The sequence below is a fragment of the Phalacrocorax aristotelis genome, chromosome 6, assembly GCF_949628215.1.
Source record: "Phalacrocorax aristotelis chromosome 6, bGulAri2.1, whole genome shotgun sequence".
NCBI classification, from domain to species: Eukaryota; Metazoa; Chordata; class Aves; order Suliformes; family Phalacrocoracidae; genus Phalacrocorax; species Phalacrocorax aristotelis.
Window position 1 is genome coordinate 39,908,572 of NC_134281.1, and position 23,030 is coordinate 39,931,601.

Genomic DNA, 23,030 nt, shown 5'->3' on the forward strand with positions numbered 1-23,030 from the left:
TTATGCCTAGTGATCTGCAACTTTCCTCTTTTTCAGTGCATTAGGCATTTGCCGTGCCTGCCTCGGCTGGCGGGCTTGCATGTTGCAGCATGGGCTTGTATCGATGACTAGCAAGCCAGTGGTTTGAATGATAGCATTTTAAAGGCAATGGCACTATTGTCTCCACTTTTAGGGGATAATGAGCATAAATAACATTTCAAGAGTAATGAAAAATACTGACATTGTTGAAGACACTTGAAACTTCTCTAATTCTAATGTAGCACTGCTAGACAAATGCTGGAAAAACAAATACCAAGTCGGGCAGGATAACTTTAAATAGTAATAGCGTATTGTGCTTTTCATCCAGGCATCAGAAAAGGCTTCTTAAAAATAAGTTTTGAAAATTGAGACTGGCCAATGGAGTTTGGCATTCGCAGGATGGTACAGGCTGTGAATGGAGAGGTTAGGAGGAGTTCCTTCTCTGTAACCGCCTCACTTTCACTGGTAACCATGACAATTTAATGCCATCTTCCATTAGGAAAGATGTAATGCTCGAGTCCTTTTCAAGTCAGACGTCGACTGAGTTACTAAGATCCTAGAGTGAATATTCTCACACAGTATGAAAAGATACTTTAAATGGGAAAAAAAGTTGGACTGAAGCCGGTGGAAGTCCTATGGGGCTGGCTAGTCCCGCTTCCCCTCCGGTCACAGTAACGCGCCCTTCCCTCTTCTCAGTGGCGAGGCCTCAGGATCAGCCCGTCTTCACAATTCATTCCTATTTGAGGAGTTTCTCTGCCTGAGATGCTACCTCTGCTTGAGTCTATGCTATAGCTTTCATGGGCTTTTGGGGAAGAAACTATGCAGCTCATGTTTTTAATTCCATAGTTCATTCTTGGAGCATTGATCAAAATGTATCCCTGCTCATAGGACTTTGGAATTCCTTTGACATAAAGGACTTGCTTGTTCTTTAATCAGAAATAACAGCGAATAGGGTGTTTGGTTTGGGTTTGGTTTTTTTTAGGTATGAAAGTATAGATATTTGTGCAAACTTTTTCAAAATTTAAACAAGGGAGCAACAAGAGGGAGCAATGCTCCTGTGACTGAACTGTTCCAACAGCTTTGAGCAGAGTCCTGTGCAATTTACAAACTTTACCTGTCCTCCCATTATCAAAATGAGTAGTACTTTTATTGGGGAAAAAAAGGTTGCTTACACGTGCATTGTTTTGGTTTGTTGTTTTTTAAAAAAAAAAGTCTGTAAAGTGCTTCATACATAGCATCAGTTTATTAGTTCCCTTTTCCGAACTTTCTCATAGACTGGTTATGGACCCCATCCAGAAATAACACGCAACGAAGCTAACAGGGAACATTCCCATTGTAAAGCCACCAGGTGCAAATATCAAGCACGGTACCAAACGATGGTACAAAAACTTTCCAAATGGCAGAGGTGGGACGCAGGAGGTGTGTGCTGAACTCACAGTAGCTCCAGATCAACGCATCCGTGTCAGAATTAAAAAGGGGAAGGAGGGTGTTTTCCCTCATGCTTTTCCAGACTTTCTACTCCAAGTACACCGGAGTTCAGCGGGAATATCGTTCCCAGCACTGGACTTTGCAAATGGCATCCTGCCGTATAGCTGCAAGACTGGCTGAGCCTGAACCGTGAGAAAAACAGAGCCCTGAGAGTTAAACAGAGCAGGAAAAGAAAGGAGAAGGCGGCAGACATCGCATTCGCTGCCACCTCCGCGTACGAGGAAGGTCCCGGCGCTGCAGGCGGCGGCGGTGACAGCCAGAGGGTCGGGGGGAGGCGGCGCCCGCTGCCCGGAGCGCTGCAAGGCAGCCTGTGCGTCCGGCGGGTCCGGCGGCTGGGAAGGGCAGAGGGACACCCCGGCGACGGGTCCCGGGCTGCAGCACAGCACGGGCATCCCCAGCGCCGCCAGCCCGCCAGGGCGGGGCCCGGCGGAAGGGCGGGGGGGGTACGGCGGCAGCCCCGGTACCGCCCGGGGGCAGCAGAGCTCACGGACCCGTTCGAGCAGCGCCCGCCGCCGCGATCGCGCCGGGGGCCGGCCGGGAGCCCCCGTCCCGGAGGGTCGCCTGAGGGACCCCTCCCCGCGGCGGGGCACGGCCGGTGCCGCCGGGCCCCCAGAGCCGTCCAGGGCTCCCGACCCCGCGGCAGAGGGCGGCGGGGTGCCGGGGCCGGGCTGCGCCGCGCCGCCTCGCCCTTCCCTCAGGGCGGGACGGGCCGTCCCCCGCCCGCCCGCCCCCGCCTTATAATGCCTCCCGCCCGCTTCCCGCAGACCGGCGGTGCCGCGCCGCACCGGGCACCGCGTCCGTCCAGCGCCGCCATGGGCCGACCCCTCGGTGCTCCGCCGCCGCGGTAGCCCGCCGGGATGAGCCGCTGGCCGCAGTGCCAGGGCGACCCCAACGGCACCGAGCCCGGCGCCATGCGGCAGCGGGGCAACGGGACGGGGCGGGCGGCGGGGGGCTGCAGCACCGTCTCGGTGGCGTTCCCGCTGACCATGATGATCACGGGCATCGTGGGCAATGCCCTGGCCATGCTGCTGGTCTCCCGCAGCTACCGGGCCAAGAAGAGCCGGCGGAAGCGGTCCTTCCTGCTGTGCATTGGCTCCCTGGCACTCACCGACCTGCTTGGGCAGCTGCTGACCAGCCCCATCGTCATCTCCGTCTACCTGTCCAACCGCACCTGGGACGCCATTGACCCCTCGGGCCACCTCTGCATCTTCTTTGGCTTCAGCATGACTGTCTTTGGTCTCTGCCCACTCTTCATTGCCAGCGCCATGGCTGTGGAGAGGACACTGGCCATCCGTGCGCCCCACTGGTATGCCAGCCACATGAAGACACGGGTGACAAAGATGGTGCTGCTCAGCATCTGGCTGGCCGTGTTTGCCTTCGCCCTCCTGCCCATCGCCGGCCTGGGCCAGTACACGCTGCAGTGGCCCGGCACCTGGTGCTTCATCAGCACAGGCAACAGCCAGCTCACCGGCAACCTTTTCTTTGCCCCCACCTTCGCCATCCTGGGGCTCCTCTCGCTTGTGGTGACAGTGGTGTGCAACCTGGCCACCATCGAGGCCTTGGTGTCTCGTTGTCGGACCAAAGCTACTGCATCGCGCTCCAGCAAGCAGTGGGGGCGTATCACCATGGAGACACTGATCCAGCTCTTGGGGATCATGTGTGTCCTCTCGGTCTGCTGGTCACCACTACTGGTAGGTCGCCTTGCTGTCCACTCTAGGTTAACCCCGGGCCTCCTTCCTCCTTCCCTCTGGTAGGGCAGGAGGCAGGGTGGCCCCGGAGAGCCCCTGCCCTGGGCAGGGTGGGAGGCACCGTGGTTCAGATTCCTCGTGGGCAGTATGGCTGTGAATGGCCATACTGAAAGAAAGCAGGGACAGGGCCTGGGGGATGTCAGGTGTGGAAAGCTGGTAGGAGAGAACTGGGAGAGGTCCAAGAGGATAGCCAAAGTACAGCATATTTGGAAAAATAAGGCAAAGGAACTAGTGTCAAAAGGAGGGACCTTGAGGAAAACAAGGGTCTTGTACAGAGGAATAAGGCAGGATATGAGGACACCGTGGGTCTGGGGGCAGGACACTGAAGTCGGCAGTGCTCGTGGCACAGAATCACAGACTCCAGGCACAGTGGGCAGGTTTAGAGGGGGGAGAGCAGCTGGGACCGACAGTGGGCTCCAGAGGCAGGGAGGGTGCACTGTGTTCCTGCCCAGTACAGCCTGACCGGCACGTTGTACCTGCTTGTCGGCACCCTAGGGATCTGAAGGTGACAGGACAAAGGGAACCAGAACCTGCTTGTTTGGGAAACCTGTGAGGAAGTTTATCGAGACCTTACTGTAATGGAGCCTTGTGCTTATAGGAAACAGCCATTTACAATTTTTTATTTGCTTCCATCTTGTAGCAAAACTTACTTTGGTGCTTTATGAGGAAAAGCACAACTTATGACTTTGCGAGTGCCTTCCGGCTTTCAGCAGATTGCTCACAGTATCTTATTTACGGCAGCATTGTAGGCCTTCATTTCTGTTTTTTTAAAGGACCCTTGCATTTCTTTCCACTACTTTCTTATTTCTCACTTATGCCCTTTCTTTCTTGCCAAACTGGGGTAAACCCTTCCTCGTGATTTAGGAGCGGAGGAGGCTGAATCCACATCTCTCTCTGCCATGTGGGGCAGGGGCACACCTAGCAGTCCAGTACCCCATCTAAAAAGGCCAGCTTATTCTGCGGTTGGAGGATCGTATGATTTTTGGAAAGTTTGTACTTGGGACCCATAAGCAGGAAAGGGCTGAAGCTAGCTACAGTAATTTTGAAGTTATGTGAAAGGTACTCTGTGGCTAGAAGGATTTTTCTTCCTTCTTGTGCACGGAGAACTTGAGCTCTTGTAAATGGGGCCACGACAAGAGGAATGGCTGACAAAGCTAGCGGCTGATGGGAATGAGGTAAAAATAGAAAACAAATTCATTTAATTAAGTAATGTTTTTCTTGTAAATTAATTAAAATTCCACCAAATCTCCAAAATAGCCCCACCCCAAAGTAAGTCAAGAGGCTGTAAATTAACTTTCTAGAGATCATTAACAGCTTGGGAAGAAAGTAAAATTAAAAACCACACTGAAAACTGAGTGAGAACTTGAGAACAAAGAATAATGTTCTCCTCCTCAAACCCCAAGGAATGTTAAGTTTGATAAGTTAACTCAGGAGAATGCCCTGTCATGGTTTCTGTGTCTCCGTGCATCGATTGCCTGCAGCCCCAGACACACTGGCTAGCCATTAACGCTGCTGCGGCACGTCCTGCTGCCCCGCTGACGTGTGCAGTTAAGTCCCAAGGGGAGGCACTAGAATTTCTTTATTTTACAGAAGTTAACTGTTGCATGCTTGTCCATAATTAAACACATGAAAAATTAGAAGGTGTTCAATAAATGAAGGAAGTATGTTTGCCTCTCAGCCCTTGCTTTTGTAGTCTTTCCATTGGGATGCAGGTTCTGCCCTGCCCTCTGCAGCCAAGGCAGCAGGACCCACGCTGCTCCCTCAACCAGCCCAGGGGCCATGGAGCTATTGCACCTGAGGGTTTAACCAGACTTGTAGCTTCGAGAGGAAAACCCTGAGATGAGGGATACTTTTTTGGTTTGGTTTTTTTTTTTTTCTTCCTTCAGAGCCTGAGTACTCAGAAAAATCAGTGAGGATGCAGAGATTCCTTTTGGTGGTTTGCTTCCCATGGCATTTTTGCAGATTTAACAGTCGGAAGTGAAAGCGATAGAGTTGTCCCTGCTCTACTGGATGGATCTCTGGGGAGTGTTAATGGGATGAGTAAATGGAGCAGAGCCCGGGTCAGAGAGCTTGTTAACACTGACGCCTCTGGAAAATGCTTGGGGAGCTGGTAAAAGAGAGCAGGACTTCTCTGAGGTTTAGCCATGGAAGGTGAACTGACTCCCTGGTGAGGAGCCTGACACTCTGAGTCAAAGGCAGGGCCAATTGAAGAAATACTGGTTGGCAACTCTTTGCATGCATTTTACCATCGCATGAAGGACCACTGCCCCACTGGGTGACACAGCTGTAATCCAGAATGCATTTGTCAACAGTTCACTTCCCTGTGCGGCAGTAGCTCTGGAAAGCACGCAACTCTTTCTGCAGAGCTCTGCAAAACTTCTCTGTCCAGTCAGCGTATTCTCCAGTCTTCATATTCTCAAAATCAAGAGTGATGACTACAGAAGCATATTTATACATACACTTCAATGTTTTCTGTACAACTACAAAGTACAAATTGGGAATAAGACGGCAGATTTTTTGGAAGAGTGACCATGCAGTAAAGCAAGTGCACTGTCAGTGAAAGCCAGATGGTAGAACTCATTTAAGCTATAACTGCATCATTTAGCAGTTGTAAAAAATTTAGCTGAAATGGGAATCCAGGGATTTTCAGAAGAGATTTTTGGGTTTTTTTATGAAAAGGAATCTGAGTTTTGGAACTGAGAACTATCAGATTCTGACAACTATGACTATTAGGTAAACAATGCCCTTTCACACAGACAGTATTTTTACACTTGATCTGTTGATGAAAATGACGATCAAATGTGATTTAACAGATAAGTGAAACTTTTTATGATAGTGGCTGTGCTCTAAACAGCCTAATGAAGCGTCCCACCTTTTCTTGATTTATGCTGGATTTGGTAGAAGAGAGGAAGTGCGTACATAAAGTAGGCATTGTCTCCTTCCATTGTGCACTCAGGATCTTGCTTGAATTCAGCATGGAGAACCTGGGAGAATGCTCCACTTAATAAGATATTGTTTTATCATAAGTGGCTTCCAGTTCATGTTAATCTTCTATTTATTTTGGTGCTCAACTGTAGAGCATAACCATTGAACTAAACTGACAGCAGATTGAAATGAGTCTGAGGTAAAATACAGGAAGCTATTCCTTGATTGCACAGAAACACCAGTGCAGCACAAACTGGAATTCTCATAATAATTCTCTTAGAGCTCCAGGCTACAAAATTATTCACTCACAAAGTTGTTTCAAGGCTATTTAAAGCCAAAATGCTCAGGTATTCTGCTGCTTTTCCTATTAAAATACTCCTCCTTAACCCTCCTGTCAGGCGGACATTAAATACATTCTCCTTTATGGGTATTTTTATTAAAACTGTATTATTTTGTAATATTTTTACATGTTATGGAAAGCACCTTCACTTAGAAAAAAAGGCAGTGATATCGCTGAGCTGCAAGGAAAATAGATGGCTCCTTTTCTATGAATGAGTAACTCTTCCCACTAATGCTCTGCTTCCATCTGAGGCTCAAACAGCCACCTGTTCCAAAACTGTTCCAGCGTACTGATCATTTCAGATTGGCCAAAAGACTGGATTTTGCTGAACTGTATCTGTCTAGATAGGGTCAAAAACAAATGATAAAAATTAGACCACATTTGAGGAATCCCACTAGACTTTGATAGGACCTTGTCATGATTCCCTGCATTATTATCCTTCTGTAAACATGTTCTCATTAAAATCCTCAGCCTTCTCCAGTAATTCTCCAAGAAGATTGCAAATGATTTCACTATCACATGTTTCTCAGAAACAGAGAACTTATTTGCTTGAGGTTGCTCTGCCGGTGCGCGTCCTGTGGGGCGTTGGATAGGAGAGCGCGGCATGCAGTGCTGCCTGTGCACGTGCCAGATGTGCGGTGCTGCTGTGCAGAAAGCAGCATGGCCTTCATGCATGGCCGGCTCTGAGCAGCAGTTCTTCCCAGGACATATTGATACATCTCTGGTCCACGCACACTGGGAGGTGTTGTATTGCCCTACTGCAAGAAGGCTGCTAATAAATACAGATCGTCAGGTGCCATATAACTGACATCCTTTCTGGATTACTGTCAATCTGATGGGTGAGCAGCTACGGTGAGGGGGTTAACCAAGGTTAAGATGGTGTGGATACCAAACATGTACCTCTGTAGTCGAGTTGGCTGGACTTAGCTTACTTACCTTACCTTGCTGCGACAGGCAGTATTTCTACTTCAAAAAAGAAATCCACGTCCATGCTAGGCAATAGGAAGTTCTCCTTCAGGGGTCCACAAGCAGAATCTGTAATGGCATTTGGCCTGCTCAAACTGAAGTCTTTCATTCTGGTTCAGCTTCAGCAGAGGCAGTGGAAGAGAGTCCTAAAAATTCAATGAGACAAAATTACAATTTTCATTTGAAAACAAGATGGTACGTGACCATAGGTATTGTTAGTCACTGCAATGAAAAATCACGTCCTCTCTGTTGTGGCTTTCCATGGTTCGCTCACCACAGCCACTATTTGTATTTCATCACAAGAATCTTCTGTTCCTTCTGTTGCTTGCTTTATGTGTGAGAATTATTTAAGCAACAGATCGGGGCTAATGGGAGAGGAGAAGCAGTGTAAGAGGATGAATCCTCCTGTCTTCATGGTACATAGAAAACATGTTTGGTTTTTTGGAAGCTATCTCAAGAAAAGAGTTTGCAGTCTGGAACCACGAATTTCCTGTCAGATTCTTACCCCATGTTCTAGACCAGCTACTCAGCTCCTGCTTGGCTGAAAAATATGCAGTTAAAAGTACATCAACTGTATTATTCTCCGTCTTTTACCACAGATAGCAGTGGTTTCCAACATAGTTTGTAAAACTGGAAAAATATCTTTGCAAAAGTTTTTGTCTTCCCCCTGCCCCCTCCCCAATGGAAGTTCATTCTAAACTCTTTGCAGTATAATAGTAAGCTGCCTGGGAGTCCCTGAGGTAACACAGGCTGCTCCTTTAAAGTTAAGTTAGTGGCAGTGAATCACAGTGATGGTTGCCAGCTGGGGAGCATATGAAACAACGCTGAAAAGTTCTTATGTGCTACAATCCAACTTTTTTCAAAACACTGTAAAGATATCTCACAAAATGCATCTTGTCTTTGGTTATAAGTCTGAAAACTACAGCAGTGGAGGCTTAATGTTATTTTAAAGCTACATTCAGTGATAACAGTGAAGTTTTATCTACTGTAACTTAATAAATACAATTATCAATTATATTACTATATGCATTTGGAGATGTTTTTTTAATTGGCTTAAATGATGTAATTCCATTGACTTTATTCCACCTGATGTCATTCCTCTGCCTTTCACAGTCTTCCTTTTAATTCATTTAGAAGACCAGTACAGGCCATGATAAACAACCTTGAAGGATATCAGACAAATAAAATTTCCAGCAGAGCAATTGTTGATCAAAAAAATATTCCAGTAAGGGAATACTATGTAATAAAAATAAGTTGTCTGCTCGGGAAACATATTTTATTAGCCTGATATTTTTGTAGCTGTATGGGTTCACTAACAAAAAAATCAAGGCAGCGAGGTTTGCAAAACAAGGGTCGTTGCAGAGTTCCCAAAGGAAGAGTTAGAAGAGCTGATCTGGGAGAGGGTAATCTGAAGTGGGAATGACAACCGTGGTGTGGTTCCCATTGGCTGTAATGTGGGCGTAGCATGTTTATGTAATACTGCTTCTCTTTATGGCATGGCAATGCTGCCGTCCCCGTCAGGAGGTGAGTTGTCCTGGACTGTGATGGGCATAGGGGGAAGGTGCTGCAGGCAGCGTAGGACGAGCTGCGACAGTGACAGTGTCCTAAACAGCTGGAGGTGGCAGAGGAAGCGGTAGGGTTGTGGTTGTGTGGGTCTGGTGCACAGGTGGCCATTTGCTGTGGTCTGGATCTGTATCTATCTGTATTTTAAAAAAGCTCTACCAATGGTTACTTTTTTAAATTTTTATTTATATTAAATATATTAGATGGAATCCTCAATTGCTTCTATTTAAAGGAACAAAAACAATTCTACTTTGCTGTCCAAGCTGCCCTGCCTTCCAGACTCATTTAAGTCTTTCCAAGGTCAACACGTGGTTATTGATCTGGCACCCAGAATATCCCTTTGAATGGAAAAATCCTCCCCATAGCCTCTGCTCCTGGTCATTCTTGCTCTGACTGTCCCAGTTTATGGGGACAACAGCAGTCCAGGAGTGACCTTTCTGGGTGACACTCCATGCTGAAGACAGCTTTCCGTGGGAAAGCCTTGGCTGGGATCACTCTGCTTGTGTTGCTGCTGATGCAGATTGTCTTGGTTCTTTCAAAAGGCTGAAGCCAAGAAGTTGGACAGGGCTATGAATAATTGACAGCAAGTCTCACCCCTCGGGCCGTTCCCTGCATTTTCAGGACTGGCTGCCGGTTTTTCTAGTGTGTGGTACCACTGACCTTTCCAAAGACAGTTAATTAGATGTGCATCAGAGCCACTGTGCATAGGTATTCATCTCCTTGACATACACAGTAGACACGTTAAAATGTGCAGATCTACCTTATCTCAATTCTGCAGGATTTCCATATTCAGGCAGTCAAGGTCTTCAAGTCATGGCCAGAAGAGATTTGCAAGCAAAAATAAGTACCTGTCCAGGAAGAGTTAGGTGTTCAACAGCCCTATCCTTGGAGAGAATGTAGCGCACAGGCCCTACTCCTGGATTCCCAAGTGTCAGGTCACTTCACAGTGCCACACTTCAGTCTGTGGTAGGACCCGGTACGCAGGGACGAGGTCTGCTTGCAGCTACCTGACATATATTATGAAGCATGCCCCATCCTCACACCAGCTCTGCCTTTTCCTTGCTCTAAAGCACCCAAGAGCCTCATTGTGTATCACAGCCAGGGGTAAGAGCAGCACAGGTATTTTCCCTATTATACAGCTGATACGCACGTCATTTGGCAGCAATTGCATGGCAAGTGCCTGCTCAGAAGATGTTTTGATCCCTGTTTTTATGGGCTCCTGGAAGAAACATGGCAATATAAAATCTAATGTAGCTTATCTGTAGAGAAGCTACTAAAGACCTCTAAAGTGATATATTTTTAAGCAGCTGTAGTTGGTACATAAAGCTTGGGAGAAAACTTTAGACAAAGATACCGACTAAACCATGGAAAATTATATCTGTCTGACATCTTTCAAAATGTGATTCCTGTTTCCCATGGTTATATATTAGCATATGAGAGCATTGCAACACCAGCTCTGGTGAGTTCTCTCACTAGCTTTAAAAGAGAAAAGGCTTCTCACCATTTTTACCTGAATAAACAGCACCCTGATAAAAAACCAGTGCTCCTGTGGCTGGAGCACTGCACTGGGTTCCCAAGCTGGTTTCTTTTTCAGTCACAGGTTTTCTGTGCAGCCTGTAGCAGCCCTTCACAGTGTCTTACCTTTCTAGTCTGTAACATGAGAATAAAGGTGTCCTTGTGTTTCAAGGCTCATGGCATTGATAGCTGTAAAGCAAGTTTATGTCTTAATTTGGAAAATTAAGATGTGAAAAAAAGATTTAGAAAATATTGTTATTTTAGTTGATTGAATCATTATAGTGTAATCTTCAGTTTATGTTGTTTAAAGATTGTAAGCCTTGTAGCAACACATAAGAAAAATGGATCCTCCCTGCTGCCTGTACCGTACCAACAGCACCTATCTTCACTGACACTGAAATAAGGCATAAAATTGCCTTAAAATACAGATTTTGGGGTGAAAGTATTAATCAAAGCTGCCTCTTCTTTGGCTTTTCTGAATAAATAAGTGACTATTGCTGACCAGTGCTTATGTTCTGACGTGTGCCATCTGCATAATGGCAGGACCCCGATAGCCTTATGCTGCATAACTAGTATTGTAAATCGAGATGCCGCCATGCCTGATGGTATTCAACCCCCAAAGCATCAACCTACATGTAGCTTTTCGCTCCCAGGCCAGAGCTTGCTGATCTGTGCTGTGAGGCATGGGAGACATCAGTTACGGAAACTTCTACTTGTGTGAAACATTTTACAGTGTAAATAGCATCTCTCGGTCCTGCCAGCTTGGAAACAGATTCCTAAATACGTCACTTTATTCACTAGGGCAGCTGAACTGAGGGGGGAAAGGAGGAAGTATAAGTCAGGTTAACACAAAATGCAGTCTGTGGCTTTTGACAAAAGAAAAAGATTTTTTTCTTGATGTTTTCAAATGTTTTCTTGACTCCTAGCCCAAATCACGTTTATTAGCCCTTTTCTTTTAATTTGGCTCAGTTCATAAGCAAAATAATTTACCCTAAAACCACATTCTACAATTTAGAAGTCATAGAAGAAAATATCTTATCTTTAAAAAAATAAAAGGAAGACGTTTTTGTATTTGAAATTCTTTTTTCTGACATTTACTGTTCATAACATAATTTTGAAGAGCTCTACTTATCATGAGTTATTCAGCTGTTCCTTGTAATTGTGATAATATCATAATGATAAAATTAGTCCCTTTAAGTCAATTTTGCAAGGTCAGTAATTTCCCTTTCTAGCCAAGGACGTCTTGAACCTCTAGGATTTAGCACACGGCTTTCGGTTGTGTCTCAAGCAGGGAAGCAGCATGTGCTGCCCTGTTTTAGCATGAGATCTATAAACAAATCTGACTGATAGCTGAAAGGTATCATGTTTGTCACTCATTTTACACACACACACAAACTGAGCTGCTCTCTCAGTGCTTATTTTCTCTGACCACAGTTCAGATTGGGTGAGGGAGGAAAAAATTGCTTGACAGGATTTTGTCTTTAGGGATATTTGCATATAGTGATATACAGATAACAGTCTCTTAACATATATCACTTTTTTCTACTAACTTTCCTTAGATAACAATGTTGAAGATGATCTTCAGCCACACATTTGAACACTGCAAGCAGTTCTCTGGTGGTGCCCAAAGCTCAGAACTGCACAAAGAATGCAATTTCTTCTTGACAGCTGTGCGTTTGGCCTCACTAAACCAGATACTGGATCCATGGGTTTACCTGCTGTTCAGAAAGATCCTCCTCCAGAAGTTCTGTCAAGCAGCCAACGCTGTCTCCAAGTGCTCTAACAATGAGTGGAAAGAGAGGTCAATCACCTTGTCAGAGGAAATCCGACGGACAACGGCATGAAGGAACATTGATCATTTGCATGGAAACTACTTTTGCCAACAAGTAGTTTTAAATCTTACTGTGAATTGGGGTATCTGTAGCATGTCGGCATCTGCATAAATAGCTGAAAATGTTGTTACTGAGTGGACTTATAGTGCCAAATAATTATTTATCTAATGTGCCAAAAATTCTCAAATGCAGAAGAAGGAGTTGGGTTTGTTTCTACATTCCATTGTTATTGGCGTTCATAACTGGGCTGCAGAACGTGACGTTTTGTGTGCCTAAAAGAGTTTGGAGGGAATTCTCTTGCATTAAGGTAGAAAAGATGGTGTCCCTATCAGAGGACACTTGGAACAGACTCAACAGATTAACTTACTGAAGAGACCCACTCCTATATATATTTTAATACTAAGATTATCTACTTCAGAGTCCTTCTTCCTCCTTTTTTTCTGGAGGGACAAGGGGAAAAGGGGCAAAAAATGCAATAATTGAAGGAAGACAAAATTAGGAGACTTTTATTTGGATTTCAGTGACTTAAAACTGAAAAGGTTGTTGTGTTGTACCAATGATGGTACCTCATTCTCTTTTGAGAACTGAAGGTGGCACGAGTCTCATGACACATGGATTTGTCCTGATAAATACTCTTTCTGCATGGATGCTAAAATAAGATCATGAGGAAGATGTATCATTGGGACAAATAGCACAAGTGAGAAATCTATGGTTTTATTTTTAAATAGCAACCTGTGAAATACCCAGGCATAACAAGAATCGCTGTTTGCAAAGCACACTATAAGAGTACTTTGAGCAGATAGAGAGAGTGATAAATAGGTTATAAGAGACAGTAAACACTCTTCTTCCTGTAGATTAATGGCAAAGGTTTACAAAGCCAAAAATACTGCTTTCATATGAGTTGCTTTAGTTGGAAATGCACGTGTCCAGGAATAAAATGAACATAAAATTATTTTTAAGCACCGGGGATGCCACTCAAAACTTCTCCATTACTAAAATGTACTACAAAGTGGCCAGAATAGTACCCCAGAATAGTTTGTTTCTACTTTCGTCTGAAAAGACAAATTTGAGAGATATGGCAGCTTTGGGAATTTTTAAAAGAAAGCGGCCCGGAAGAGGTGGGTAGAAGTGTGTGCATTATCACATCTTTCCCCCAGGTAGCTTTCAGGTTTTATTAGAAAATTGGTTTCTGATCCATTTGTGTCACATCTGAAGTTTATCTTTACAAGGCGCTACATTTTTTCCTTGTTTTCTTCACCCTTTATGGATGACAGCCTCTAATGTCTCCTGTTTCATGGCCTCTTGGGTGAAATTGGATGCAAATACAATCAAATACAATGTGTCATACGGTTGTGCACCTTATACTGTGTACAGTATATAGTATCAAATTCAGGGGCTTTAAAGGCAAATGTAATCCTGCATCTGCTAGGAATTTCTTCACAGAACCTTTATTTTTACTCTACTTCCTTTGTTTATAAAAGTAACTACTCAAAAGAGAAACTGGCTACTCACTTTTCTTGTTCTGCTACTGCGTTATCTAATTTCTTACCTTCATATCAGTCAAACAAAAATAATAATTAACCTGATAGCAGAAGCCACTAGCTACATAAATCTAGTTTTATCTGTGTGGCGTTCGAGTGCAACCTAAAATCTAATATCTGTCTTTAATTCAAGAGCCAGCCTAAAATCACAGAGAGGCACATTTTGTAAGGCACTGCCTTTCTTTTGCCAGTCTCATAATCTTCTTAGATTTAATGCAATAAATTCCTTTTTCAGTTGCGAGTCGATTGCATCCTTCAGGCTGTGGGACCCCACGCCCGGAGCCGTACAGCCCCAGCGAGCTGGTGCGCTGTGTGTCAGCTGGTGTTGAGTGTAACGACTACACGTGCCTGCACGTCAACGGTGCTGCTAGCCCCAGTTCATTTACTAATCAGCACTTTGGGGAACATGGTGAAATAAAAGTATTACTCATTCTCTTTTAAAAAGTGCCTTGCAGGATTCATACTTCTTTTAAGAAATTATTTTGGAAGATAAAAAGCCTGTTCTTCTGTCCAGGTCAGTCGTATTGTTCAGTTTATGTACGTTAGCTTTTTAAAACAAATAAACAAACCCAGTCGTTTGTAAAATATGTCGGGATGACCTTAACAATTAGACTGAATCATTCTTTGTCAAGAAATTTCTGAGCAGCAGCACTTACAGAGCATACAGCCAGCTCTGGGATTGTAAGCGGGATAGCGAGGGAGAAGTTCTGCAAGGAAGAGTGAATCAGTCCCCCTTTTATCAGCTCTTTTATAGCAGCAAGCAGAGAATGCTGTTTGTTTCCTGTAGACAATCATTCAAATACACGGTAATGAGACAACAGCTCAAATGTGACATTGCCTTAAGTCGGCTGCGGCAAGGGACCATTGTTCAGTTCTAGAGTAACTGGATGTGGGCTTGTTCTTGAGTGTCAGGGGTCATTTCACTATAGTTCGCTTAAAATAATTTTGTTATGCCATGCCTTTTCTTAGTGAAATAGGACACTTACTTTTATGTTTGGAAGAAGGCAGTTCTGTCCACCTCTGGGTGCGGTAATATGAAGAAGCTACTTTAAATATCAGAAAATGGGAAAGAATGTCTGCTTTAATCTGTTTACAGAAAAGGAGTTTAAGCACTATTTGCCAGCCATGGCTGCCGTAACAGGACATGGCTGGAGGAACGCACTTTCAAAAATGAATTCAAAGAGTTTAGCATAAATGAAAGCTTTTGTTTCCCATTTACTTGGTGGTGTATCTTTGTTGCATTTCTTTAAAGATGCCTTTTATGTGATGTATTTAAATTCCACTACAGTAGCATTTCTAATACTGGTTTTAATATGTTGTTCTTCTGTCAAAGATGTTATGGAAACTGTAGTGTATGGAAAGATGATTTTGAGATCATTTGCCTTAAAAACTAGCTTGTTTGTGTACCAAATCAATGTGTGTTGTATTAGTCAGAATAAAAGTTCGGCAGAATAACCAGTCTTAATTTCCTTGATTACTCTTGCCTGGGACACAGTGTCACAACAATTTTGAACACCCTGTACAGAGCTGCAGGTGGAAGCACAGCCCCTGGCGCCTGGCTGTGACCGCCCACTGGCCAGATCCGTCCTGGCGAGGGGAGCCGCGAGGTGCTCGCCCACCCTCCTCCCTGCTGCCCGCTCTCGATGGGCTGTGTGCGAAGCAGCAGGGGATGGAGAATGGTCGATCCTAACGTGTAAAGTATTGTTTATCAACAGGCCTTCCAATAAATGGTTACGTGAGTCTTGCAAAAGCACCACCTGCTGTTACAACACAACAGGTCTTGACAGGTTTACATAGATTTTATCTGCACAGTCTTCCAGCTTGTGACCTTCACCTGCGGGAGCCACGCTGCACCACTGAAGAAGGTTGGTTCAGTTTGCTGTGTCAGTACAGGTTTTGCAATTTCTCACTCATGCTTATGCCTTTTGAGTGCTGGGTGGGAAAAGCACGCAGGCCCGGGACTCTGTGCAGCCCCAAATCTGAGACCCAGGTCAGTGTCTGAAGCGTTTCAGCCAAGCCTGTGTGCCAGAGCCTGCATGGGTGACCACCCACAGCCCCTCTTGCCAAGGCTGTTGCCACTTCTTTTTAAATTATTTTACCTTTTATTTGGTACATTTTGTAATTTTAACACAGACTTTTTGAGCTTCTAAAGCAGAGTCATAGAGAAGATCAGTGACTCCGCTAATGGGCTGGAAGCATCATTATGATGGACAAACCCAACCTACCACAACAGAATTTCTGTGTGCTCCTCCGGTAAGCAAGTGAAATGTCACTGTGAATTTCTCCCAAGTTAAGTGACCTTCAGAAGAGAAACAGCAAATTATTATAGGCAATTTTGCCTTATTTCAAACACACTGCCTGTTCCCTTACTGCTCAATGGATTTATAGCAATTGCCATGCATTCATACTACATTTCAGTGCGGACCGGCACCCCAGAGAAACAGCCACTAGCTAATTAATACATGGAGGAGAGATACCCAGCAAAGCTCATCTTCCAAATTACAGCTTTTAGAATCATAGAATTGTTAAGGTTGGAAAAGACCCTTAAGATCATCGAGTCCAACCTCTAACCTATCACTGCCAAGTCCACCACTAAACCATATCCTCAAGCACCACATCTACCCTTCTTTTAAATACCTCCAGGGATGGAGACTCAACCACCTCCCTGGGCAGCCTGTTCCAATGCCTGACAACCCTTTCGGTGAAGAAGTTTTTCCTAATGTCCAACCTAAACTTCCCATGGTGCAGTTTGAGGCCATTTCCTCTTGTCCTATTGCTTGTTACTAGGGGGAAGAGACCGACCCCCACCTTGCTACAACCTCCTTTCAGGTAGTTGTAGAGAGCGATAAGGTCTCCCCTCAGCCTCCTCCAGACTAAACAATCCCAGCTCCCTCAGCCACTCCTCATAAGACTTGTTCTTGGCTACTGTCCTGAAAGGAGATTCTCCTGGAAAAAGGAGTCCTTCATAAAGGACTTACTGAAGTGTCCTGTGGGTGGGTGCCCCAGGGCAGAAACCTGTTTATCGTGTAAACCTCTCCTGCAGCTGAGGCAGATCCTGTACCGTTGGGTGCATGAGTTAGTGTCAACAGTCACAGGCTGATGGAAACCTTTAAATCAGTGCTCTGCAGCTAATAAAATCAAAAGCACCTTTATTTAAAATTTTTCAACCTAGCATGTCACTGTGGAACTGGAAGTACTCACCATTGCTTAATTTTTTCTATTAGCATGCAAAATATGAGCAGCTGGCAATCAACAGAGATTGCTGCATTGACATCTTTCACTTCTGGGGACCAGAGGGGAACATGAAAAACTTCATATGTGGATGCCTCAACATAAAAAAAGGACAGTCTTTCTACCAAACAGACCAAAACCAAATTACGGACAGAGCATCTCCTGCGACATAACCAAAGACCCACAGGGCCACAGTGGTACCAAGCACGGTGGCTTGGGCTGTGGTCGCTTTGCAATGTCACACATTGCTCTGCGGCTCTGTGGCCCCACAGCAGGTCCTATCAGGCGAGAGCAAATGAAAATATCTGCCACCCGTGGTCTGCCAGCAGCCAGAGAAGCATGTGCGAAGCAAACCCAGGGCTTCAGGAGCCCAGGTCTTCCCCGTGGCTGTGCGCAAAGCCCAGGCTTTGCTGTGCCCTGTGGGCAGAGCGGTGCCTCCAAAGGCAGGCTGGGGCTGGGTCCCTGCCATCAGTAAGGTGGGTGCTCCGGTGCACATGGCCACGTCAGCAGCACGCAGCTGGCAGGCTCATTCTGCGCCAGCCATGCGCCAACACTCATTGTGCAATGGTCGGTGCCACAACTCTGGTCAAGCTGCCCCAGTGAAAGCACCTTGGGCTGGTTTCTCCAAGCTCTGCCAAGGTGGGTCCTGCCACCCCCAGAGCAATGCAGCTGGAGCCTGGGAGTCCCACAGGAGCATCAGCAGGCCCCAGGTGTCAGGGTTTCTACTGCCCTTGTCTTCAGAGGCCACCCCTCGCTATAATCACAGGCACCCGCTGCACTAAAACATCAGCCTGGTTTAGCAGCGACAAAGCAAGCCTGTGATCATAGCGTGACTGACAGTGTTACCTCCTACCTCTCACATGCCTGCAAATAGTCTAAATGTATCAATCGATAATCTTGGTGCTGATCACTATCACCCTGAGCACATGAATTTGAAAGCAGGTTGCATAGACACAGCATTACCGAATATGTTTCTTTGCAAAACAAGTGTGTAAAAGGAAGCCCAAATCTTGCATGTAAAATAATTGTGAGAAATGGTTGGTTTTGCTGCACAGTGGGAGAATAAGGAAGTTGAATAATGCTCAGTGGTAAAGTATGAATCCCTCCATGAAAGAACCAGACTAGTGCTGGAACGCATTGCCCAGAAAGGTAGTGGAGGCCCCATCCCCAGAGACATTTAAGGTCAGATTAGACGGGGCTCTGAGCAACCTGATCTAGTTAAAGATGTCCCTGCTCACTGCAGGGGGGTTGGACTAGATGACCTCTAAAGGTCCCTTCCAAACCAAACCATTCTGTGATTCTATGATAAGACAAAATTGTGAGGAGGCGGCGTCAGGCACCCAAACTGGCCCAATATGCTGAAGTAAAAGCTCAGACATGCAGGAGATCCCCTGCTAATTGCTGCATTTTCTTCATTAAAATATAAGCTTTAGACAGCAAGAGTAACAAATCCCAAATTATATTTTTTTCATTCACTTGACATTTGTAGATAACATTAAATAATTTAGAATAGAAACTTCATAGCATGCTGGTCAAAGTCTGCAGGCTTGTAAGGGGAACAGTCGTTGAGCTTGAGACCTCTCCTGTGATGGTGACCACCGTTTTATTTAACTGGCTTTTTTTGCTTAGTTACAGTTTTCTCCTTCTGGTTTATCAGTTCATAGTAGCAGCTCAGATGCCTTGATAAGGGGGAGAATTCAGGGGTCAGGTCACTGGCAGGGCTGGCAGGACTGCCTGCAGCAGTCAGACCTAGGGGCTGGACTCTGGTGTGATCCCTTGCTGTGACGTGGGGCTGTTCAGCAGCATCGCTGGGGGCAGGGCTGGGACTGTGGCACCAGAAAGTCACCAGGGAACCTACACTGCTCAGCCTTTAGATGAAAGTGCAAGCTTTTAAGCAGAATACAGAAAGAAGGAGCCTATGTCAAAGTCAGTGGGAGAAGAGGGCAGTGCAATACCGGGGCTAACTCAAAACCAGCCCGATTAGTCATGAAAAGGCAAATGCAGGTAATCACGAAGGGGAACCCAAGGCAAGTGGTGGGGCAAGGCTGAGTCTCTGCTGTGCTGCCTCACGTCTGGCCCAGGGCTTTCGCCCCACCACCAGAGCAGCAGATGGGGTGAGATCTCCCTGATAGTGAGGTGCGAAGGAGCAGTGCTGGCAGCCGGAGCTGCCAAAGATGGTGCTGGGCGAGAAGGGAGCAGCCGGTCTCAGCAGCCCTCCCACTGCCTCGCACAGCCTTCCCTGGAGAATTTAGAAATGAAACCCTGGCATCAGATAAACCGTCCATGCTGAGACAGCCGTGCGCATCCCTGTGGCACAGCTCCCCGCGGTTCCTGCCCCTCAGCCCCCAGCCAGCACCAGCACAGCCACCGCTGAGGGACAGGCTTGCCAATGGGCTCAGCCTTGCCGCAGCTTTGCTCTCAGTGCAAGTCCCACACAGAGCGGAAGAAGCACCTTGCCACCCAGCCTTGCACCCACAGACCCTCTAATATAGTTTCCTTTTATCAGCTAATTTGATTTCAGTTTAAGAAAAAAAAAACCACAAGGAGACTACGTTTAAAAAAAAAAGCAGAATGCAAGAGAGCATTAAAGGCCATGAACTGAAAGAGGCAGAACCACAGAAAGAAAATCTATTTTATCTTGAACAGCAGCAGGAAGAATGACAGCAGATAGGTCTGGTTGCCCAGAGACAGCAGAAACCTCCCCAAAAGTGCGCTCTGCGAGAATAAATAGCTTCATCAAGATGCACAAGTCTCTGCCCAGAGTTACAGGAACTTTGATGGGATGTAAAGTGTGTTTTACAATCTCAAATCCTGCTCATTCTCCCTTGAGGAAGTTTTCACCCAGAAGAAGAGTTGATCCTGAGCACAGCCCTCTCCACCAGCTCACTTCAGCCCCAAACCCCCTGGCCACACTGCCTCCAGGCATGTTCCTTTGGTCTGCCCAGCCATGCTGGCAAGCCTGGGGGAAGCTGGTGGTGGTTTTCCACGTGCTTCCTACATCCATGGCTCATCATGAGTCTCTGTGCAGTCAGAGCCAGTGCTCAGTCTCACAGGGAACATATCATAGCTCTCAGGGTACAGGCACTGCCTTGTTTTTATTTAATGGCTCCCCGAATACAATTAAAAAAATTAAATACAATGGCTGTATTTTTCGTGATGTGGAAATGAGTGTTTTAAGAATACTGTTTTGACTAATTATAAACACAGTGACAAAGGCAGAAGATAACAATATTCAAATTAATGTGTGACACTGGGTTACCAGATGCATTGACAAAACGGCCTTAGGGGTGAGCTGATCTCTGTCAGAAGTGGGAGCATCTGACTGCCTGCAGGTAAGATGCTGTACATTCAGTGAAGTATTTTAAATCACACCAATGCAGTAAAAGATTTGGGACCAGGGATGAATTACCTACATGAGCTGTACACCCAAGGCCACTTTCCATGAAGGACTGAGGCATTCCCCTGGCTCACAGCAACCCCTCCAATCCTCCAAGTCCCATGTGCCCAGGATGTTCCCCAGCTCCCTCCAGTAGTGCTGGGCTTCACTGACCTTGGGATCTGAGCTTCGCTGATGGTGAATACATGAAATGCCTGTTTATTTCATATATATATATATGTATGGCTGTCTATGCACTGTACAGATACACTAGTGTACTATTACACTCATTCCTATCCAATCCCAACAGCAAACCAAGCCAGCTTCCGTGCGGCAGCTTCTTCCATGCTCAGGTATTCAATGAAGAAGTTCCCTGGACCCAGCAGGAGCTTTTTGTGATGGCTGAGCAGGATTTCCACCACAGCAAGCATTGGCACAGCTGCATTATATGGACACAACAAGGTCAGACCTCCCAGCTCCCACAGACTGCATGGAACAGGGAAAGGAAGGAATAACTGCAGCTGGGGGTGCAAAGGGAAAAAGAGCAATCCTTCAGCACCCAGGAATCCTCAAGGACTTTCAAATAAGCAGAAATGCAGACTTGGCTCGTGAAACAACAGCTTGCAATCCGTAGGCTTCTCATGTCCAGCAAGCTTGGGTCTGGTGGATCTTTTCCAAAAACCTTTGGCAAGAGAGATGGGACCGGAAAGGTATTTACAGGCTGTGTCCTGCGGATCGCTGCCAATTTCTGGGGACTCAAGTGACCATGTAACTCACTGGAATTAATGTTTCTGAGATTCCTACTTTGAGATCGCCGGCTGAGTCCCAGCTCCTTTATGTGCATTATTAATCTGCAGCCATTTCACTTGAGAACAGGTTACAAATTAACTGGCTGATATTTTTATGGTTTCCCAGGTTTTCCTTGGTGGAAGCGTGGGCAGTGCAGCGAGCTCCATCCTGAGGGGTTGTGCTGAAAAGGGTCAGATTTCTCCTGGCTTCAGCAAGCAGCGGTGTGTTTTCCACCCAGCGCCGGGCAGCAGTGCACTCCAGGGCCCGCAGCCTGGGGGACTGTCAGTGCTCCCTGTGGGGCTGAATTCAGCCCTTCCCTAGCACCATTGCCATCAAAACTGAACATAGCTTTGATGGTTATCCTGCTCCTGGGCCACACACACTGCAAAACTAATGCTGGGCATCTTTTAGCCAAATACCTCCATGCTCCCTTTTCCTCAGTGTTTCCATCCTCCTGGGAAGTGCAAAGACAAATTTGCCATTTCTGCCAAGATTTAACTGCTTGTGGGACTTTATGAAGAGGCCCACTGGAGTGCCAGGGCCACAGGGCTATCTCAGACACATTAAAGAGAAAGAGCCCTGGCTGCACAAGCACTCGAAAGGCTGGTAGGGTCTCTGGCCATCCCCCTCTCCCCCCCACCACGTCCTGCCTGTTGCATTCATGCTTGTCCCCATCATTGCCTGTGAAAATAGGGAGCACCAGCATCCTATCTTTGGAATAGCTTAGCAGCCCATGGAGTCCCAGTGCACAGCAAGAGCAGCAGCAGCAGGCAGCTCGCCAGCAGGCAGCGTGCTCTGAAGCAGTAGCAGAGCAGGACTTTGGACTGGTGATTTGCGGTTCACTGTTGATCCAAGCCATTTCTGGTTGACCCCAGCCAGTGGCAGTCCTCTGGCCAGCTTCATCAAGCTCTGGTTTGCCTCTGAACATTTCAAATTTTTCAGGAATGAAGTCAAAAGGAGAATTAACTCTGAGTTCACCCAGGCTTGTCGCTGACGACATCACCCTAAAGCACAGAGCAGTCTCAGTGGGCCCCAACACTGATGCTAACGGGAATGCACAGAAATTCCGCCCTCACTTCAGTCCACTGCAGAACTTAAAAGAACCGCTTTGAATATAAAATATGTTAAATATGTCAAATGCATTTTATTAAACACAATGTATTTATATTTTGGGCTGTTTTGTTTTAATAATAAATTGTAGCAAATGATAGAAGCCCCAGCTATTATGACTTTTTGTAAACATACTGATTAACAAACCTTCTCCACCCTTCAACATACAGGCTGTTTGCATAGAGGGGAGCCACTGTTATTACATGCATCCATTAGGAAAAATAAATTCAGCATTTATAAAGGTTCTTGGACTTGCAGATGAAAAGAAGTATACACCCCGTTTTAGAGTGACTTTATAGTGTGAACACATAATTCCCAACAACTTGCAGTTTATATGACAGGTTGGAGCAGTTAGATTTTGCCTCATGTATTTGCAATTTACTGGCTCTGAATGTGAACAGGCTTTAACGAACAGAAACAAGAACATGCCTAGAAACCCTTTGCCCACATTTGGGCAAAGTTTTGTCCCATCCAGCCAACTTAGGGAAAGGCTGTAGCCTGTCTCCCCACCATGAGAGCTGTGCAATGTGCAAACACCACCAGTCCCCTTCCGAGGGTGCTCACCCATCAGTGAGTATGGACTAGTCT

General features: G+C 46.0%; 1 protein-coding gene across 1 annotated transcript; it reads left to right on the top strand.

Annotated features, from left to right (window-relative positions):
* The first annotated feature begins 2,255 nt into the window (after positions 1-2,255).
* Positions 2,256-15,386, top strand: PTGER3 (prostaglandin E receptor 3). The gene is made up of 2 exons (XM_075097287.1): positions 2,256-3,197; positions 12,123-15,386. The coding sequence occupies exons 1-2, from the start codon at positions 2,364-2,366 to the stop codon at positions 12,405-12,407; spliced, it is 1,119 nt and encodes a 372-aa protein (XP_074953388.1). The 5' UTR covers positions 2,256-2,363; the 3' UTR covers positions 12,408-15,386.
* The last annotated feature ends 7,644 nt before the right edge of the window (positions 15,387-23,030 follow it).